Source organism: Protomyctophum bolini (genome assembly GCF_963924005.1).
Source record: "Protomyctophum bolini genome assembly, chromosome: 9".
In the NCBI taxonomy this organism is placed as follows: domain Eukaryota; kingdom Metazoa; phylum Chordata; class Actinopteri; order Myctophiformes; family Myctophidae; genus Protomyctophum; species Protomyctophum bolini.
Window position 1 is genome coordinate 33696501 of NC_137870.1, and position 18421 is coordinate 33714921.

Below are 18421 nucleotides of genomic sequence, written 5' to 3' on the forward strand. Positions count from 1 at the left end.
ATGAACAAGAGCCTGTGGCAAGATAATAACTATACTGTATCTATTGGAACTCTGGTGCTTTTTTCCCCATTTCATGGAGAATGGACGATATTCTACATCCTCACTGTCTCCATCATGCATGTATCCCCTCAGCCCTGAAGGACAGCCGGTTCCAGCTGGTGAATTTCTCTGACAACGAGCTGCGGGTGTCTCTGTCCAATGTGTCACTCTCCGATGAGGGACGCTACGTGTGCCAACTCTACACAGATCCCCCTCAGGAAGCCTACGCAGACATTACTGTCCTAGGTATATCTGACGCACATGAAACGTACACGCGCACGCACGCACACACGCACACGTCATGTGTAATATATATTAAAAATGAAACAATGTCAATCTGCGATCCTGTTTATCTTTAGCAACTGAAACTAAATGTCAGCCAATTAAGCCCTTGCGGTGCTCCACGGCATAACAAAGCGGTGCAGATGCTATAAGTGATAGCTCAGACCATGTTGTTCTTTGGCAGCTGTGTTGACTCTGTGAATCTCAGTGAATGTTGACTCGGCTGCTCCAAATGATTCCTATTGAAAGTCAGCTGTGCCACACGTTGATGCCTCCTAGGAGTGGAATTACTCTAGCTTTATAATACATGATGCAGACATCCTGGGGGATTGAAAGGAATTAAGAACACTTTAAAGTAATTACTCTAGTTATACAATCGAAACCTACAGTAGCTGCAGAATTTCTGAAAGAACATTTGAGAGCGCTCGAAATAAACATGGCACTGAGTCCCTGCGCCCCTTCCCACGCCACCCACCCCTAGTCGTCGTCCCCCCCCCCCTCCCGAGTTCAGGAAGAGGCCACTGTACTTCAGTGTGTACTGTGTACTTCAGTGGGCAGGAGACAAGGAGACTTGTTGGCCCATTTTGCAGACTTCAGGGACCATGGTGTTACACTACATTTTAGATTACAACTGATGTCTGAACAAAGGTTTAATGTAGCAGAATAGTGTGTGTGTGTGTGTGTGTGTGTGTGTGTGTGTGTGTGTGTGTGTGTGTGTGTGTGTGTGTGTGTGTGTGTGTGTGTGTGTGTGTGTGTGTGTGTGTGTGTGTGTGTGTGTGTGTGTGTGTGTGTGTGTGTGTGCGTGCGCGCGCGTGCGTGCGTGCGCACGTGTGTACGCATGGTTGCCCCTGTGTGCATTTGCACATTTTCACGCCATTGTGTTTCCATCTCCGACATGGTGGATCAGTGCCACCAGGCAGCCCGATCATCGAGAGCCGTGAGGACGTGGTCAGTGAGGGGAACGAGACAGAGCTCACCTGCACTGCCATGGGCAGCAAGCCAGCTGCGTCCATCAGATGGATGAAGGGAGAGGAGGAGCTGGCAGGTCAGTTTGGTTCACATACCACCAGGCATGTCCCCTTCAATACAAAGCCCAGTTCTCTGGGAAATTAACCCAAAAATATATCGAAACCGACATTTAGAACCTACTTTATTGGCTGTGCATGTACAGTAGGTTAATTGAACAATAAAGAAGTAGGTTTTCTTTTTTCATCTTAACAAATGGACAAAATTCCTGAATTATACTACTTTGGATGGTGTGCAAAAATAGCAAGCTCACAACGCGTTGCATTGTAAAGCTTGTAGATCTGCTAATTTCATGAAATGTATTTTTTTTTATGAATCTTAATCAAGGCTTGAATCAATCAAGGTTTGAAATAATCATATCACCCAGCCCTACTGAAGGGACTTAAGTGAACACATAAAACATGGGTTGGCATTAATAAGGCTGAGCAATGTGTCCATGTTATATCCACGTTGTGTGACTAGATATTGTCTGGGATTTGGATATCATAATAATAATCGTGATATATGTTGTGTTTTCCTGGTTTTAATCATTTAAGCCCTAATTCATACTTTAAATGGTAAATGGTGCATTTATATAGCAACAGCGCTTTACAGAGATTGTGCATTACATTGGCCCATTCACACACATTCACAGACCTATGCTGGATAAAACCATGCAAGGCACCAACCTGCAACATCGGGAGCAATTAGCGGTTCAGAGTCTTTCTCAAGGACACTTCGACACCAACTCTGGGGGAGCCCGGCCCGGGTTCGAACTTAAAAACGTAGCCTACAAGTTTATAACGCAATGACATGTTGTGAGCTTGTAATTCGGCTAGTTTGGCTATTTTGGAATAGTTACAAATATATACTAACCTAAACCTATAAAAGGTTAAATACATATTTGTACATTTTAGCTCATACATTTCATTTGAGTGCCTCGGGCCAGCTGGAGGCTGCTGTGGAGAATGGCATCTGATGAGGTTTTGATTAAAGCTAATCAATTATGCATTATGTACTGTAGGTTACTTATACAGTATCAAGAAGGATATTCATTTCTCATTTGTCATAATATTTATTATTAGTAGATATATCGAAGCTAGTTGACACAGGATTTATTGAGCTTGTTAAAACACAAAGCTAAATGCCATGATTGCCATCTGTGCGCCTGGAAGTCAATTTCTGCACATTTATGTGATGTTTAGTTCTGATAGAGGGGGAAGAGACAACATGCTGGTTAGATCAATGAAATCAGTGAAATCAGTGAAATCATTTTATCAAGCAGCCTTGGCAGGATGCTTGATTGTGCTGGAACTGGTCATTGATTGATGTTCGATTAGACACGCCTGCTCCAAAATGTCAGACTCTTCTTCCTGATTCTCACTTATCCTTCCACAAAGCAGTAGCCATTTTCCTGACTTCTGAGAGGTTTTGAATAGCCTACTACACAAGTATGTGTGTTATTGCATGTGTGCGTACAGTAATTATAGTTCTGCCTGAGAACGATTATTGTTATTGAGCTAGGTTTCCATATCTAAATTACTTTATGAGATGAATCATCACCGATAGGCTAAGCAGTGTCTGATAAAAAATAAGTAATTAAATGTCAAAACAATGTACAGTAGATGAACAGAGAAAGAGAGCGAGAGGGAGAGACAGGACCATGGGAAGTTTAAACACCCAGCACCCACCGTCTGCGTCTAGGGCTTTAAATAGGATTAAATAATATTAAGCTATGTTCTAATAATACCCGAATTGCTGTTTTGTAAATCAGAATCAAAAGATGGCACAGATCCAAATTCCTACTACTATGGTCTTAAGTTAAATTCACAGATGCATACACGTGCATGCAATAAAAAGCAAACATAATTGCAGTGATTTCTGCATACTAATTGCACACAATACCAGTGGGTTTTACATTCTGGCAGCTCTGACTGGCCAGAACTATATTAACATAATAGCATTATTCTTTCACAGATGCTGGAAGAGCGGTTACATTTAATTGCCCTTATGAGCACCGACTACTGACGAATCCCAGTGCTTTGACTTTTATACAGGCAGGTCTAAGGTGGGTGGGTGTGAGTTACGTGGGGTTAATAACAATCAAGAGGCCGCACTGCCCGCACATGTGTGAACCTATACCATCATTGGCAGTGGAACGGCAATGTTTTGCGCACCTTGAGTCCGGCCCGGCCGGCTCCCCTGTGACAGGGCTGAAATGGAAGTGTGCTGCAGGTCAGCTAGGGGCTGTAATTATTTCCTCACTTCATTAAGTGTGGGTAAACCATCACACTCAGCACTGCGGCTAATGCGATGCGGTGCCCCTGTGGCATTGTAATGCTCTCTAAATGAATGCCCCTCTGACAGCCGAAGACCTAGTGGGCAGTGGATTACTGCAGGGTGAGCCCCAACAACAGTCAACCCTCAAGCTACAACAGACACTCATTATCAAGCTTATACAACCGCCCTTTCTGCTCTCATCGAACTTGAAAGCCTGAGGCAAATTTGAATCCTCTTAAAGATCTTCTCGGCTACATCACATCAGCAAATGTAATAAATACATTTAATTTAAATTCAACTGGAAAGCGGCACGGCTCCAGAACAAGTCATGCACCCTGTTACGGTTAGCAATGGTATTTAATGCAAAAAAAAATCTTTGTTTGCCTTTCTTATTCTTTGAAATCCTAGGCGAGTTGACGGTGGAGGAGGGCTACGACAGAATGTTCACCGTCTCCAGCCGTGTGAGGTTCTCTGTCTCCAAAGAAGATGATGGACTTCCAGTGGACTGTATCATTGACCATCCAGCTGCAAAAGACCTGCAGGCACAGAGGCACCTGGAAGTCCTATGTAAGTACACCACACGTGTTCAATAGTTCACTGGCTCTTTAAAACCTTGGATACTGTAAATTAGTTTTCTTTGTGATACCAATTAGGAACTATAGGTATGTTAGTTCCATTGATCCCAGCCAGATCATTAAAATAAACATGCCCACAGCCCACCCATCAAACCATCCGACCACACGACACGTTAGCCGAAAGACTTTTGGGGATTTCAAGTGGGCCCTAATCCAGAAAATGTTGGGAACCACTAGCTCGGTCGTGATTGGATTTGACTGCCTGTGAAGTAGTGGGGCAACAATCAGGAACCAGTATGCAAATATATGTGGCGCGTTTATCACCAGAGGCATTTTTTGGTAATCCGCACCTTGGAAATGCTTGAAAAGATTCTAGACCATTATGTACGATTGTACGCAGTGATATTAATCTGGCCATGTCAGGCTAGAGAACCACTGTAGTTGTTGGAGCCCAGGAGGAGATTCAATATAGTGTTCTGACAACTGTACAGCCTATTGCATGATCATTAGCCATATGCATCATGACATCTTGCATTCTAAAAAAGGCGGAAATAGCTCAGGAGGTACAGTACAGTAGAGTGGTTGTCTGGGAACTTTCCAACTCTCATACAACTGGTTTGATACCGGCATCATGTCCTTGAGCAAGACAATGTAACACCTAACTGCTCCTGACAAGTAGGTTGGTGCCTTGCATGACTGCCTTCCGTGTGGTAAATGCTGGGCAAACAGTATATTATAAAGTTTTCAGTGATCAGAAGACTGGAAAAGCTCTATACTGTATATAAAATGCAGTCAATTTACGGTAGGCTACCATATAAACTTTATCACTTGCATTATGACATTTGGGACAGGGTAAAATTTACTGCATCAGAAGTAAAGTTTTCCACGTGAGATTTTCAAAGAGGTAAGACTTTACGCAGTGTTAAACATCAAAGAAAGGTTAAGGTACCCTTTTTGTGTTGAATGAAATGTTTTCATACAGGCTAGTGTTTTGTCTGACCTTTCAAACTAAGACAGGTAAGCTGAAATGAACTTGCTTGACATTTTGACAATATTTGGCTAGCATTGATAAGAGAAAATAAATAATGTTATTGTACTGTAGGGAGGGGTTGATGTCTGCATAGCAAATAGCAGATCAGTGATAGGCTCTTTGAACATTTTTGTCAAGGCCTCTGTCTGCCAAAGCTTAATAAAATAGAAAATAAAAACAGTAGACTGTATACAGTGTACTTTAATTATTTTCCCCACACTTTCATTTTCATTTTTCTCTTAGAGTTCCATTTTGGGTGAATCTTTACACAGAGTTTTATTAACCCTGGAAATGGTAGCTATGAAATGGAAATGGTTGTGTTGTTAAACCTCTAAAACACTTTATTTTCAGATAAACCTGAAGTGAAGATAGTGGTGACATATCCTGAAGGTTTAACTAGAGAGGGAGATAACCTTGATTTGACATGTGTTGCAGAAGGAAAACCACAGTGAGTATTCATATAAGTTAAAACACAACACACAGCACTGCATGTTACCTGGTAACATAACCACGTTTTAACTTCAAATACGCCCATGCTTCCGCAGAGGGCGGTTAAGCGTTGATGTTTATCAGCAGTGCAATTGATGGGTTCGCAAGTTTGACATACAGCAGCAGAATCGATACAGCTGGCGTTAATGGATTAAAAAGGTGGGCCTAATTGAAAGGGACAACCCACCACAAGAACACTGGCTTTCAAGGCCGTAGCCACTTTTGAGGAGGCGGAGGTCAAGACCTCAGTAAATTAAATTGAATTGCTACTAAAGTGTGCATCCCACCATTGCACTGCTCCGCTCACCACACATCTAGTGGTGCCATGGAAGTAGGAGCAAAACATAAGCTAGCACACTTTGTCACATGGGTCACATTTCATCATGAATTTGATGCATAGAAATAGCCTACTATATTTCAATCCTGCTCAAATAAATGCTTTTCAAATACATTATGTAAATTTAAGATTTGATGATGAGAAGGGGCATTTTAAAGTTTAAAAACAAGCTATAAAACAACATGTTGTATGCCCAGTGTAATATTTAGATTATTATTTATATAGCCTATATATTGTTTATTTTATTAACCGTAATTGACCAAAATCATCCAATATTTTGTCCAGTTCCACTTTGACATCCCATATCTGTATACGCATGCGCACACACACGCGCGCGCGCACACACACACACACACACACACACACACACACACACACACACACACACACACACACACACACACACACACACACACACACACACACACACACACACACACACACACCAGCCTCTAAGACAATTGGGTCCTTTACTTTGATAGGATTTAATTCCTCAAAACGGTTTTCTTTATACTGTATACATTTATGTTCCGTTATTGAAATATTGGCCTATTCATGGTTGTTATTGAAGTCTGATGCCTATGATGTTGGTGTTAATTAACTCCTTTTGTGATAATATTATTAGAGATTTTGAGAGGAAACAGAGAATAATGAAAGGGCAGTTTGACAGAGGGTGAATGGATAACAGGAGAGAGAGGCAATAGAGTCTGCGGTTGCCAACAACTGCGTCCTATAAGTGATTATTGATTATTGTTGCTCTAGCTCTTACAATGCAGTGAGGGGGGTATATGGACAGGGATCATGACCTCAGTATTTCAAAATTCCCGTCTACAGCCCTTCTGGCTTTTATTGTAATTTATATCACCATTTTATTTTCGGTCTGTGTCCTATATGAGTCATCCTAGCCAGTCTTTGCGTTAGGACTGGACAGAATAGTTTTAGCTGGTTAAATATAGCTGTCATTAGTCAATATTGCTGACACATCACATGCACAGGATCCATGAGGACAGTTTAGGGTCACACAGTTCTTGGGAATCTTGGCGCTGATGGGCTTATTCTTGTTTTGTCTGAAACTTGGAGAAAGAAACGCTGAAGATGTGACACTTTCAACCGGTCCGCTCCACATACATTTTCTTAATCTCAGAGCACTTCCATAACCTTTTTCTTTACATTGTACTACTACAAAGCCAACAGCGGTAACCAATGTTACTTTTGTAGACTCTCAGAGTTTAGACATTTACTGTGAACAGCCCTGACCTTTATGTCTTTGCCGGGGGCGTGCAGCGTTTGAATGATGTGTGTGTTTTGTTCTCCCCTCAGTCCCCATCAGATCAGCTGGCTGAGAGTGGATGAGGACGTGCCGTCTCATGCTGTCGTCACTGGCTCTGAGCTCTACATCGAGAACCTCAACAAGTCCTATAATGGAACCTACCGCTGTGTGGCCTCCAATGTTGTGGGGGAGGCCTATGATGACTACATCCTTTATGTTCACGGTAAGGTGTGGCAAATGTCATTGGCATGTTGACTTTAATCACCTTGAACCCTTGCGTCCCTATTCCGGTGTGAACATTTCGTCGTCAAAACTAACAGATCTACTAGCTCACAACGCATCACCTTGTGACGTGTTGTGAGCTTCTAGATCGGCGATGTTTGGCAAAGACAATTTGGTGTATACAGTAGAGGGTATGCGCATGCATAAAGTGAGTGGCAAATCGAGTGGCAAAGTAGCTAAATTTAACATTGTTTAATGCAATCAGATTTTCTGTTTGTCACGGTCAGGAAGAAGGTTTTTTTTGCCACTGCGTATACTGTATCTAATGTGCGGCTGAGCATAGACATGGTAACGCCCCGTCTGCCTCTGATTGGCTTACCGACACTGCCCGGCCTACCGACTGTCCTCCGAGATGCGAGGTTACTCCGTGGTGGGAAAATAATACAAGAGAATGACAGCTTGGCACACGCGACAGAATGCAGCCTTGTAACTAACTTGTACGTTTTCTTTTTGTAGAAGAACCAAACTAATATTGTTTATGCCGTTTGCTTTGATTGAATAATTGATTGAACACACGTGTACGATTAACTATGATTTGATTTGGGAGTGTACTTCTAAATAAAGTACACTCCAACAAAGCAATAATGTTTCACGTTCACACATACAAATAAATGACACAATAATCTACACAAACACTTTATTTAGAACACACCCAAAGCAAATCATATTACGGCGTACATGTTCAATCAATCATTCAATCAAAGCAAACGGCATAAACAATATTAGTTTGCCTCTTCTACAAAAATAAAATGTACAGGCAGTTCTCTTGTATCATACCGATACTGTATACTTTCCACCACATCGCAGCAGAGATCAGACTATCCAGCATATCTATATCCACCTCAGTGGACAGTCAAGACGGGCAGTGTCGGTAGGCCAATCAGAGGCAGGCGGGGCGTTACCATGTCTATGCTCATCCGCTTTGCCACTCAGTAGGCGTTCCCACATAACTTGGGATGATCATGTCATGAGCACACCCTCTATTGCGGACAAAGAGTGGACCAAGTACAGAGCCAACTCAGGGCCAGTTTATTTGAGTATAGAGGACGTGGTTAAGTATGTATGTCTGCACCTGCTCTGTGCTGCTGACACAAGCTGTGCAGATGTAAATACAGAAGTACTGTAGCTATTGCATATGTCAGTCTGATGACTGCACTGGAAACATTGACATAGAAAGACTTGCGAATGGTGTTGATGGAATTTAGCATTGCTGCATTTTTACTTTGATGTCACCGATGACACTGCTTTTAACAAGCATGGCTAAGGAGTGTAAATTATGCTTCTGTAATTACCTTGACTGTCACAATGTATATCATTGCACGCTGCCAGTATTTTAAGTGTGGTGCCATCACTAACTTCAACATAACTGTTAATGAGATTATGCAGTGTTATTGAAGTGTTAAGCAGATGAGCCTAGACAGGTCTATGCTACTGCCCCTGACTATACCAAGGAACTAGTCACTATCTTCTACTTTAGTCTATGAACAATTCCTGAAATATGTTTCTGAATTTCTGCAAAGAGCAGTTCTCTTCTAGCCTTTTAGCTTACTTTATGCAGTAAATTGAATGCTGACTAAATATTCTCTTCGTAATTATTATTATTTATTTTGGGGGCTTTTCTTAGGCTTTATTTGATAGATGTGCGGTGGCGAGAGACAGGAAACACAAGTGTAGGGGACTGACATGCAGCAAATGTTCTGTCCTGTACCAGAAATCGAACCATGGACTCACTGCTGTCAGGCATTAGAGACTGTGTGGTCCACACCCTAAGCACTCAGTTATCAGGTTGCTCCATATTATATAACATTGATGGGAAAAGAAAATATATCCCCTAATGCTTTGTTACAGTTTAATTTAATTTGAGAGATGTTTAACATAAAAAGAAAAACAGAATGTTATTTGGAGGTTATTAAACTGGTATAAATGCATTTCGATCGAGGCATTCTGTTAGAGATTTCCATCGGGACACGCAAAGCATTTGTGTTGCTGCTTTCAAAGAAAGAATTGTGTCAAAATATTATGATAAAGCCTACAGGCACTGCTAACTTTGCTAGTTAAATTCTATTTTTGTGTGTTTTTTCTGCTGCAACAGTTGTCTACACAATTACACTTGTAAATTGCTCAGTATGAGAGCATAATCTAAAAGTCTAATAACATAACATGTTAATGTAATTCTTCCAAATTTGCCTTCAGTATGCAGCGATGGTGACAGCCAAAGATGTTTAGCTGTCACAGTTTTGCATTTAATATGCCGACAAGCCAATAGAAACACAAATAAGTTCTGTTCCTACCACTTCTCCGGGTGGATTAAAATGTTAACTGGGCCAATTAGCATCGCGTGCAGGGTGTGGTGGCAACCGGTTTTGCCGACTTGCTAATGAGGGTCCAGGACCATTTAAAACAAAGGCAGCTTGCTGTGGTTTCCAAAATCACACCAAGCTAAAACCATAGCCTCCTTTCGTTGGCTACAACAGAAATGTCCATGCACAGGGTGAGGGGCTGCCAATGTCCATGCACACTACAGGGTGAGGGGCTGCCAATGTCACTCCGAGGTGAGGTGGAAAGTCAGATCTCAATTGACTGGGCCCGAGTGGCCCAACATACTGCATGAGTCATTGAGTACACGCAGCATGTGTTTTTCACAGTTATTTGAAATGAAAAGCTGTGGGGTAGAAAAAGAAAATACACGTTGAGTTTAGTCTTATACCGAGAATGGGAGAGAGAGTGTGTGTGTGTTTGTGTGTGTGTGTGTGTGTGTGTGTGTGTTTATATATATATATCTCCTCCATTATTGTGTCTGTGTGGAGCATGTGATGACATTGTTTTAACAAGAATATGATAGGAAGGATGCTGATCGTTAATGTCTTGTGTTATGATGTTTGAAGTCTGGACTCGCAAGTTGAACTTTATATTCTTTCTTCGTGAAATCTGTGAGTGTGTCTCCCCGCATATACATAACCGCCTGACCCATCAACTTCAAACTCTTTGTGTTTATCGCCAGACCCAATGGCAGTGATGCATTTGAAGAGTCGGTCGGATCAGCGGTAATTCATTGAATACCGGTATTTTTTTTACCTCGTACCATCAATACATCTTCAAATCCCCATGGAGTACCCTGAATCTGATACAGAATTCCATACTGTCATTATCATCATCTTTTTGAGTGGTGCAACCACTCCTACAACCAGCAATGTCCGTGCGTATCTATGTGGCCATGAGCACGAGTATAATTATTAGTACCAGTAGGGGGCGCCAGAAACAGAGAGAGGGATAGTGCTGTGCCTGCTGCCTGCTAATGAGAGAGAGAGAGGGGGGGGGGGTGATTCTTTTTTACGTCTGGAGCTCCTGTCCAGGCTTTAGACACACCTCCTGGAGGAGACCAGACAGACAGACAGACAGACAGACAGACAGACAGACAGACACACGGGAACTGACAATGGGTACATATGGGTATTGCATAACCGGATGTCTGTCTTCTTTGACCTTTACCATTAACAACACAAGTTCAATGTTGGCATAACTAAGAGATTTGTCACAACTTTCATGCTCTTAACATACTCTGACTCATAGGCAGATGTTGTGTATGTCCCTTTCAGAGTAGAGTATAATAATTAATGTAACCATACATTTGCATCTATAAGTGGGACATCTGCCTGTGAGGCAGGAAAACTTCCACGTCAGCTTTGGAAGCAGAATGATTGGCTAGAGGTGAAATAGTTGCATTGTATTTTGATTAGTTAGACCACAAATGGGGCTGATATTATGCCCACAAGACAACTTTGTGTGTGCTTGGAGTTGCTTCTGTTTTGTGGTATTATGCATGTTGATTGGTGCACATTTGAAGGGACAATACACAGTACTGAATCTGAATCAACATTATTGTCACATCACAGTCTACAGGCGTAAAAGGTGGGTGGGATTATAGTTTTTGTCCAAGCTCCATCATTTTTGTTACTTTCAGAAGTAGAAAAGATAAAAGGGGGTAAGAGGGGTTAATAAATAAGACGGGTAAAGAAGACATATCAGGAGAGGCAAATATTGTCTTGAAGCATACAAAGAATGAAGCAGCAGAAAAGCTTTTATAAAGGCATGCTATATTTATGCTAAGATTATGCTAAACTGAGAGCAACTTGATTGCTTTGACATTCTCGTGAAAGCAAGAAGACACATTGAGGGAATTTCTTCACATTTGGAAGAAATATCCACTTGGACTCAAGGATGGACTGATTAGATTTTGGTAGTCAAAAGTCAACGTAAAAAAAAAATTGGGTTCCACATGGGAGTGGTGTGGCTCCCTTTTGGATTGTGGACTTCATGTGGCCAGCCCGTGATGTCAAATGTCAGCTGTCTCTAACATACAGTATGACTCAAGATTTAGCTTTCAGCCCAATTTAAGCCTGTATATTGACTGACATTATAAAGTTAAATTAAATTAAAAAAACATGTGAAAAAGGAAAATGGATTTACTTAGTTATGGTAGTGTGCATATGAAACTACATAGATGTAGATGGTGCCGACATATGGGGCTCCAACATATATGACGCTGACATATGGGACCGACCGACAGAGGGGTTTTATCGACCGACTAAGTCAGTCGGTAAATTCACCTCGCTCCTGCTGTCAATGTATATTCTGTATATTTCTGGTAGAAATGTAATGTATTCATGCATTATTTGTTGTATATATTTTTTGGCATGTGTCATAGGTAGATATGTATAGGAGCCAAAAAGCTCAAAGCCAACATGAGCCAAAATGTGCATCATAGAGTTCTCAACAGGTCCGAAAATTAAGGCCCGGCCCTACCTGAGCCAAACCCTGTACACTCAAGGCACTGCCCCCACTGCCACCCTTAGATCTCCATATATGGAGCTGACCTGTTCTGACATTCCATTCAAGACACACTCCTTATATGGCCAGTACAGAATTCATTCCATATGTTGATCTGATCCCCCATGCCAAAGCGCCAGCGCTCGCCCAGCAGTCTGCTGTCACCCAGGTGGATATGTTGATCTGACCGACCCCCCATTCCAAAGCTACAGCGCTCGCCCAGCAGCTGTTGTTACCCAGGCGGATGCGTGCACGTGGCGCTTCTTGCCCTCAGGCGTCTTACTGGTGGTAAGCTGTATTTAAGATGTATAACTGGAAAAAGTGTATCAAAACGTATTTAAATACATCAATGGAGGGAATTGCTCTGATTTTAGAAACATTTTTTTTAGATAAAAAAGCATTTATCTTGAAAAGTTTCAGGGATAACATTATGCATCTGTGGCACATCTGGTGACATTATAAAAGGACTCTGGGGTTCTAGTGATTTGCTTCAATAAGAAAACGGAAGATTAGACATATTTAGCTATCAGGCACACTTACTGGTGGAGCAGCGATGCACAGGTCTGATTTCTGTGTGACAATTTCAAGCCAGAGAAAAGTTGGGTAAAAGTAATTCTGACCCTCAGCACAACGGAGAAAAGCCAGGGCTGATATGGTGTTTGTACCATCTTGTACGGTTCCACAACAGCACGTGGAAGTTGGACTGTGAACAGTCAATTGCATTCATTCAAGTAACAGACAATTACTTTAAATGTGAGAGAGATAACTTGCTAATAAAATCGCTAGTAGGCTTGAATGGTCAGCAGCGAGAGGGACAACAGCTGGTGAAGGATTTGATAGTTAGGCCTACAGAAAACAAAACAGTTCGACAAATGACAGGACAATGAGAGAGACTAATAAAATGTCTACCAATCTACTGCAGAAAGTACGACTCCACTGGCAAAGAAGGCCAAGAAGCATTCTCTCTTGCATTCCATGCGGGAGAGCCGGGTTCAAATTCCATGTATTACAGTTGCACTTATAAGGACACAAAACTTGAAAGTTTCTTGAGAGAACCCATTTATAAGTCCACATCACTTTCACTGTGATTTGTATATGATACGTAGCTTGCAGAGTTAGTTCAGTCAGATATACTCTAGCGCAGGGATACTCAAATAGATTTACCTGTGGGCCACATTACAAAAATGGCAAGGGGCCAGGGGCCAGTAGATAAAATTACGACATTAATGATACTTGATAACTTCTCTCTTTCAATTGCTTTATTTTCGCAAAATGTATCAAAGTACAATGTGCATGCACACAATATGTAAATAAATAAATGTGTTACATTTTCTTGCATAAACACAAAGAGCTGTTTCCATAACTGCACAAATTATTGCACATAACATGAGTAGCTGTTATAATAACATAATAACATAACATGAGTAGCTCTTTGCCTGCCTGCCTGCCTGCCTGCCTGTCTGTCTGTCCATGAGTAGTTATTTGTCTGTCTGTCAATGAGTAGCTGTCTTACTGTCTGCCTGTCTATGAGTAGCTGTCTGCCTGCCTGTCTATGAGTAGCTGTCTGTCTGCCTGCCTGCCTGTCCAATTGTCCATGAGTAGCTGTCTGTCTGCCTGTCTGAGTAGCTGTCTGCCTGCCTGCCTAATTGTCCATGAGTAGCTGTCTGTCTGCCTGTCTATGAGTAGCTGTCTGCCTGCCTGCCTAATTGTCCATGAGTAGCTGTCTGTCTGCCTGTCTATGAGTAGCTGTCTGCCTTCCTGCCTGTCCAATTGTCCATGAGTAGCTGTCTGTCTGTCTATGAGTAGCTGTCTGCCTGCCTGCCCAATTGTCTATGAGTAGCTGTCTGTCTGTCTATGAGTAGCTGTCTGCCTTCCTGCCTGTCCAATTGTCCATGAGTAGCTGTATGTCTGTCTATGAGTAGCTGTCTGCCTTCCTGCCTGTCCAATTGTCCATGAGTAGCTGTCTGTCTGTCTATGAGTAGCTGTCTGCCTGCCTGCCCAATTGTCTATGAGTAGCTGTCTGTCTGTCTATGAGTAGCTGTCTGCCTTCCTGCCTGTCCAATTGTCCATGAGTAGCTGTATGTCTGTCTATGAGTAGCTGTCTGCCTTCCTGCCTGTCCAATTGTCCATGAGTAGCTGTCTGCCTGCCTGTCCAATTCTCCATGAGTAGCTGTCTGTCTGCCTGTCTATGAGTAGCTGTCTGACTGCCTGCCTGTCCAATTCTCCATGAGTAGCTGTCTGTCTGTCTGCCTGTCTATGAGTAGCTGTCTGCCTGCCTGCCAGCCAGCAAGTTGGTTAACAGAAAATAAATTGTTATGGCTGAGTAAAATAAAATACAATAAACACAATTTGCCTGAAAATAGATTACCCAGCTATGACCTTTTTCATGAAAAAAAATGAGTAGTGATATGGCTGACTGAGTAAAATAAAACAATCTACCTGAAAATAGATAGCTATAAGTGAAGAGCAATTTCCGCAATTTCCACAATTACCATTCCCGCAATTTCCATTTCCGCATTTCCGCAATTTCCATTTCCACCATTTCCGCAATTACAATTTCTGCAATTTCCGCAATTTCCATTTCCATTTCCAACTATTAATGGCAGATGGGTTTCATCATTCAAATAAAATAGAATTCTGTCCGTTTAGCTATAAAATTATGTCAGGGAATAGGGATACACAGTATATGTCTTTCATTTGCATTGCATCTCCCCCCCCATGCAAGCTTTTATTTTCGTTCGAGTAATAGTACAACTCTAATAGTATTACTTATAATAATGTAATTAAAGATAACTTCATTCAGATTTATTTATTTTTATTTCATTTTCCAGATTTTTTTTTCTTCTTTTTTTTAGATTTTCATTGGTGGGCCAGTCATAATGGTCCCGCGGGCCTGATGTGGCCCGCGGGCCTGAGGTTGAGTATCACTGCTCTAGCGGCTTCATGCTATGCTCAAGAGCGCATGCATATACTTGAGGGGTTAATATGCTGCATTACTATGTGGGTGCGTACAGTGTTTGCAAGACCCACATGTCATATGCTGATGTGGCAGTCAGCTGACCAATATTGGTCAGGGTATTTAAGCTCACTGCATGCATTCTTCCTGCCTTCCTTCTGCATAATGGTTCCTGGACTCCTGGTTGTTGTTATGCAATGTTTGCTCCCACCACCACCGGGGTGGGCTCTGGTATTTCTGTTACCCATGAGGGGTTGTTATTGTACATCCATCTCCCTGCTCTTAATGTTTAATGATGGTGTTTAATTGTGCCGAGCAGGGAGAAAATGTAGCAGAGCCGAACGGCAAGATAAATATTATTATGCACACTTGTATTCTCAGTTTATTAATATTGGTTAAATATATTTGTGAGTTATCTGACTGAACTGAAGATTTTCATAATTCCTTCTACTATACCTAGTGCATTTGACCAAGGAGTAAGGACAGCAGTGTAAAGAATGGCTTTAGTTTAGATTGGATATAGAGATGCAATGATGATGAATGATGGCAATAATGTGTTTAGCACATACCAGATGTCTTTATTCACAAAGAGAGTGATATTTGATCAACACACACATTTATTTAATAAATAAATAAATGTAATGTCAACAAGGAACTTTACTGGCAAACAGAATGGTACTCCCACTGGGATTTCCTGACAGTGCGGTGAAGAAATTGGATGAGAATATGGCAGGTGCTGCTGGCAGGTCTTGTCCTCGTTGGTACTCAGCCATACTGAGAACTGTCAAAGTTCACTAGATTTTTTTTTTTTTTGTTTCTTGCCCAAACATTGTTTTTGCAGCTGATTTCTGCCCATGTTTGACATGTTGAGTTATTTACACAGCAAGGTTGCAGCCCTTTATCTTGCACTGATTGATGTAGGGATAAGGGTTTGTGTGCAAGTATAAATACATTTTGGCCTAAAGGTGGGGCTGGAGGAAAGGCCATGGAATCAGCCAAATCAGAAGGGTCCATCCTTCAGCGAGCATGAAGGTACATGTGCGCGCGCGCACACACACACACACACACACACACACACACACACGATAATCCAGCCTGTAGTGTGCCTTAAATGTTATCGCACCATCAGACCTTTTCACATGTGACAGAGGTTTCCTGTGACACTCATAACTCGGCTGTTCCAGGGTTATTCGTCATCGTGCTCTGCCAGGCAGATGATGGCATCTGCTTGTTCCTCATGGACCCCTAATGATCGCTTCCAAACTAAAAGGACGACACATACTGTATGCTGGCAAATAGCACGCCAGTAAGACATAAAGGCTGCCATGGCTAAATTGCCATATCCATATTCCCATATCCGAGGAACTGCTCGTCTGTCTTTAGTGCAATGAATGCGTTTAGGTTTTTAGAAAAGTATTTCCTCTTTAGATAAAATAGAATCATTGAGAATTATACAGAAAGATTAGAAAAGTTATACATGATATCTGCTGTTTGAATTATACTGTACTGCACACACAGACTGCATGATGCAGGACTGAAATTTAAACTATATACTGTACTGTATTCATTAGCAAATGTGCTTTACATCTGTGCATCATGTTTACTGCTCAGGGAAATGTGAGCCCCTTATACAATGTATATTTAGCTAGCTGGATTACCAATCTTAGGAGTTGTGTGTGATTGTGTGTGATGTGATTTACACTATTCCTGTAGAACAAACCACCTATCCACCGATTGTACCGCTTCCCATTAAGCTCTGAATCTCTGGTGTATTAGTGTTGGAGGCCCTGATAATTTATTTTGTTGTAATGAGACACAGGAGATTGGTAAAAAGGTGCTAATAACAGTGTGTAATTATGTTGATATCGCCATTCCTATTTTCCAGAGGATTAAATGCCAGATGAGATCATGTTGTGGTCCATATGAGGATTTGTTTTCCCAGACCAATCATTCTGGCTACAGTATAGCTTAATTAGTGTGTTTATAAACATGGGTTGGTCTTAACATGATAACCATATGCTCCAGTTTAGGTGCATTTGTGCATGATTAAAGAGAAAGGCCCTCCCATTCCCGCCAAATCCTGCTCCCATTATCAAACATAATCTCTTAATATAAGCTGGCTTGGCTCTTGTTAGTATTGTGTGTTGTAATGTATGCAGCACCTGTGATCCGTCTAAACATTTTCTTCCTTTGGATGTGCATTGTTTACCCAGCAATATCCTACACCACAGCTTGTTCAGATATGTTCAGTGTTGGCCCCAGATACATATTTTTCGTTATCAATATCGATAGAAACATTGTGAATTATTCACTTTCTTTGCTCTCCCACTACTGTCATAATATAAGTCCTTTGTGATGAAGATTAATCACTTTCACCAAATGTGGGAGTGTAAATCCATGTCAATTTGAATCCCGCTTTATTGCTTTGCCTATATTGTATTTGGTTCATCAAATGGCTGAGAAAGAGGATATTCTACTTGTTCTGTACTTTACAGCAAACTGTGAGTGGTGCCCCTTGGCGGTGTCAAGGTGTAGGAGTAACAGCCCTGTTCTGACCTGGTGCTATAACTCACACCTACTGCCTGTTGGCAGAGGAACAATACTGCCTTTATAGTTCTGTGGTTTACACTGCAGTTGACTCTTTGGCCCGCACGTTTCCTATAGTCATAAAGTCTGCGATTCCCACAACTCATCTGAGGTTTGTAGCCTTGAAATTCGGGTTCAGATAGGGTTACACAAGTATCTCTCAAGTGCACTAATTAGTTTTAATGAAAAGCTGCACTGAAAATATCACGCTGATTAACAAGGTCTACTAAAGTGTGTGTGTGCGTGCGTGTGTCTGTGCTTGTGTGCGCGTGAATATAGCGTATGTATGTATGTATACGTATGTATGTACAGTACTGTATGTATGTACAGTGAATGTATTTATATAACATTGATATTTATTTTTACAGGACACATTAGCCTAGAGATAAGCAACATATGCAAAATATAAGCAAAAAGCTCTGTATCTGCAGTCAGGTTTGAGCAGGCGTAGATTAACAATGTC

General features: G+C 41.6%; 1 protein-coding gene across 3 annotated transcripts in view; it reads left to right on the top strand.

The window, feature by feature from the left end:
• cadm1b (cell adhesion molecule 1b) overlaps positions 1 to 18421 on the top strand; it is a gene marked incomplete at its 5' end in the record, with an annotated part of 137624 nt that overhangs the window by 100441 nt on the left and 18762 nt on the right. For all 3 annotated transcript variants that reach the window (XM_080771830.1, XM_080771832.1, XM_080771831.1), the window contains 5 exons: positions 133 to 285; positions 1229 to 1366; positions 4015 to 4173; positions 5563 to 5659; positions 7358 to 7530. In XM_080771830.1, coding sequence (XP_080627956.1) covers positions 133 to 285; positions 1229 to 1366; positions 4015 to 4173; positions 5563 to 5659; positions 7358 to 7530 — 720 coding nt within the window. The remainder of the gene's footprint in view (positions 1 to 132; positions 286 to 1228; positions 1367 to 4014; positions 4174 to 5562; positions 5660 to 7357; positions 7531 to 18421) is intronic.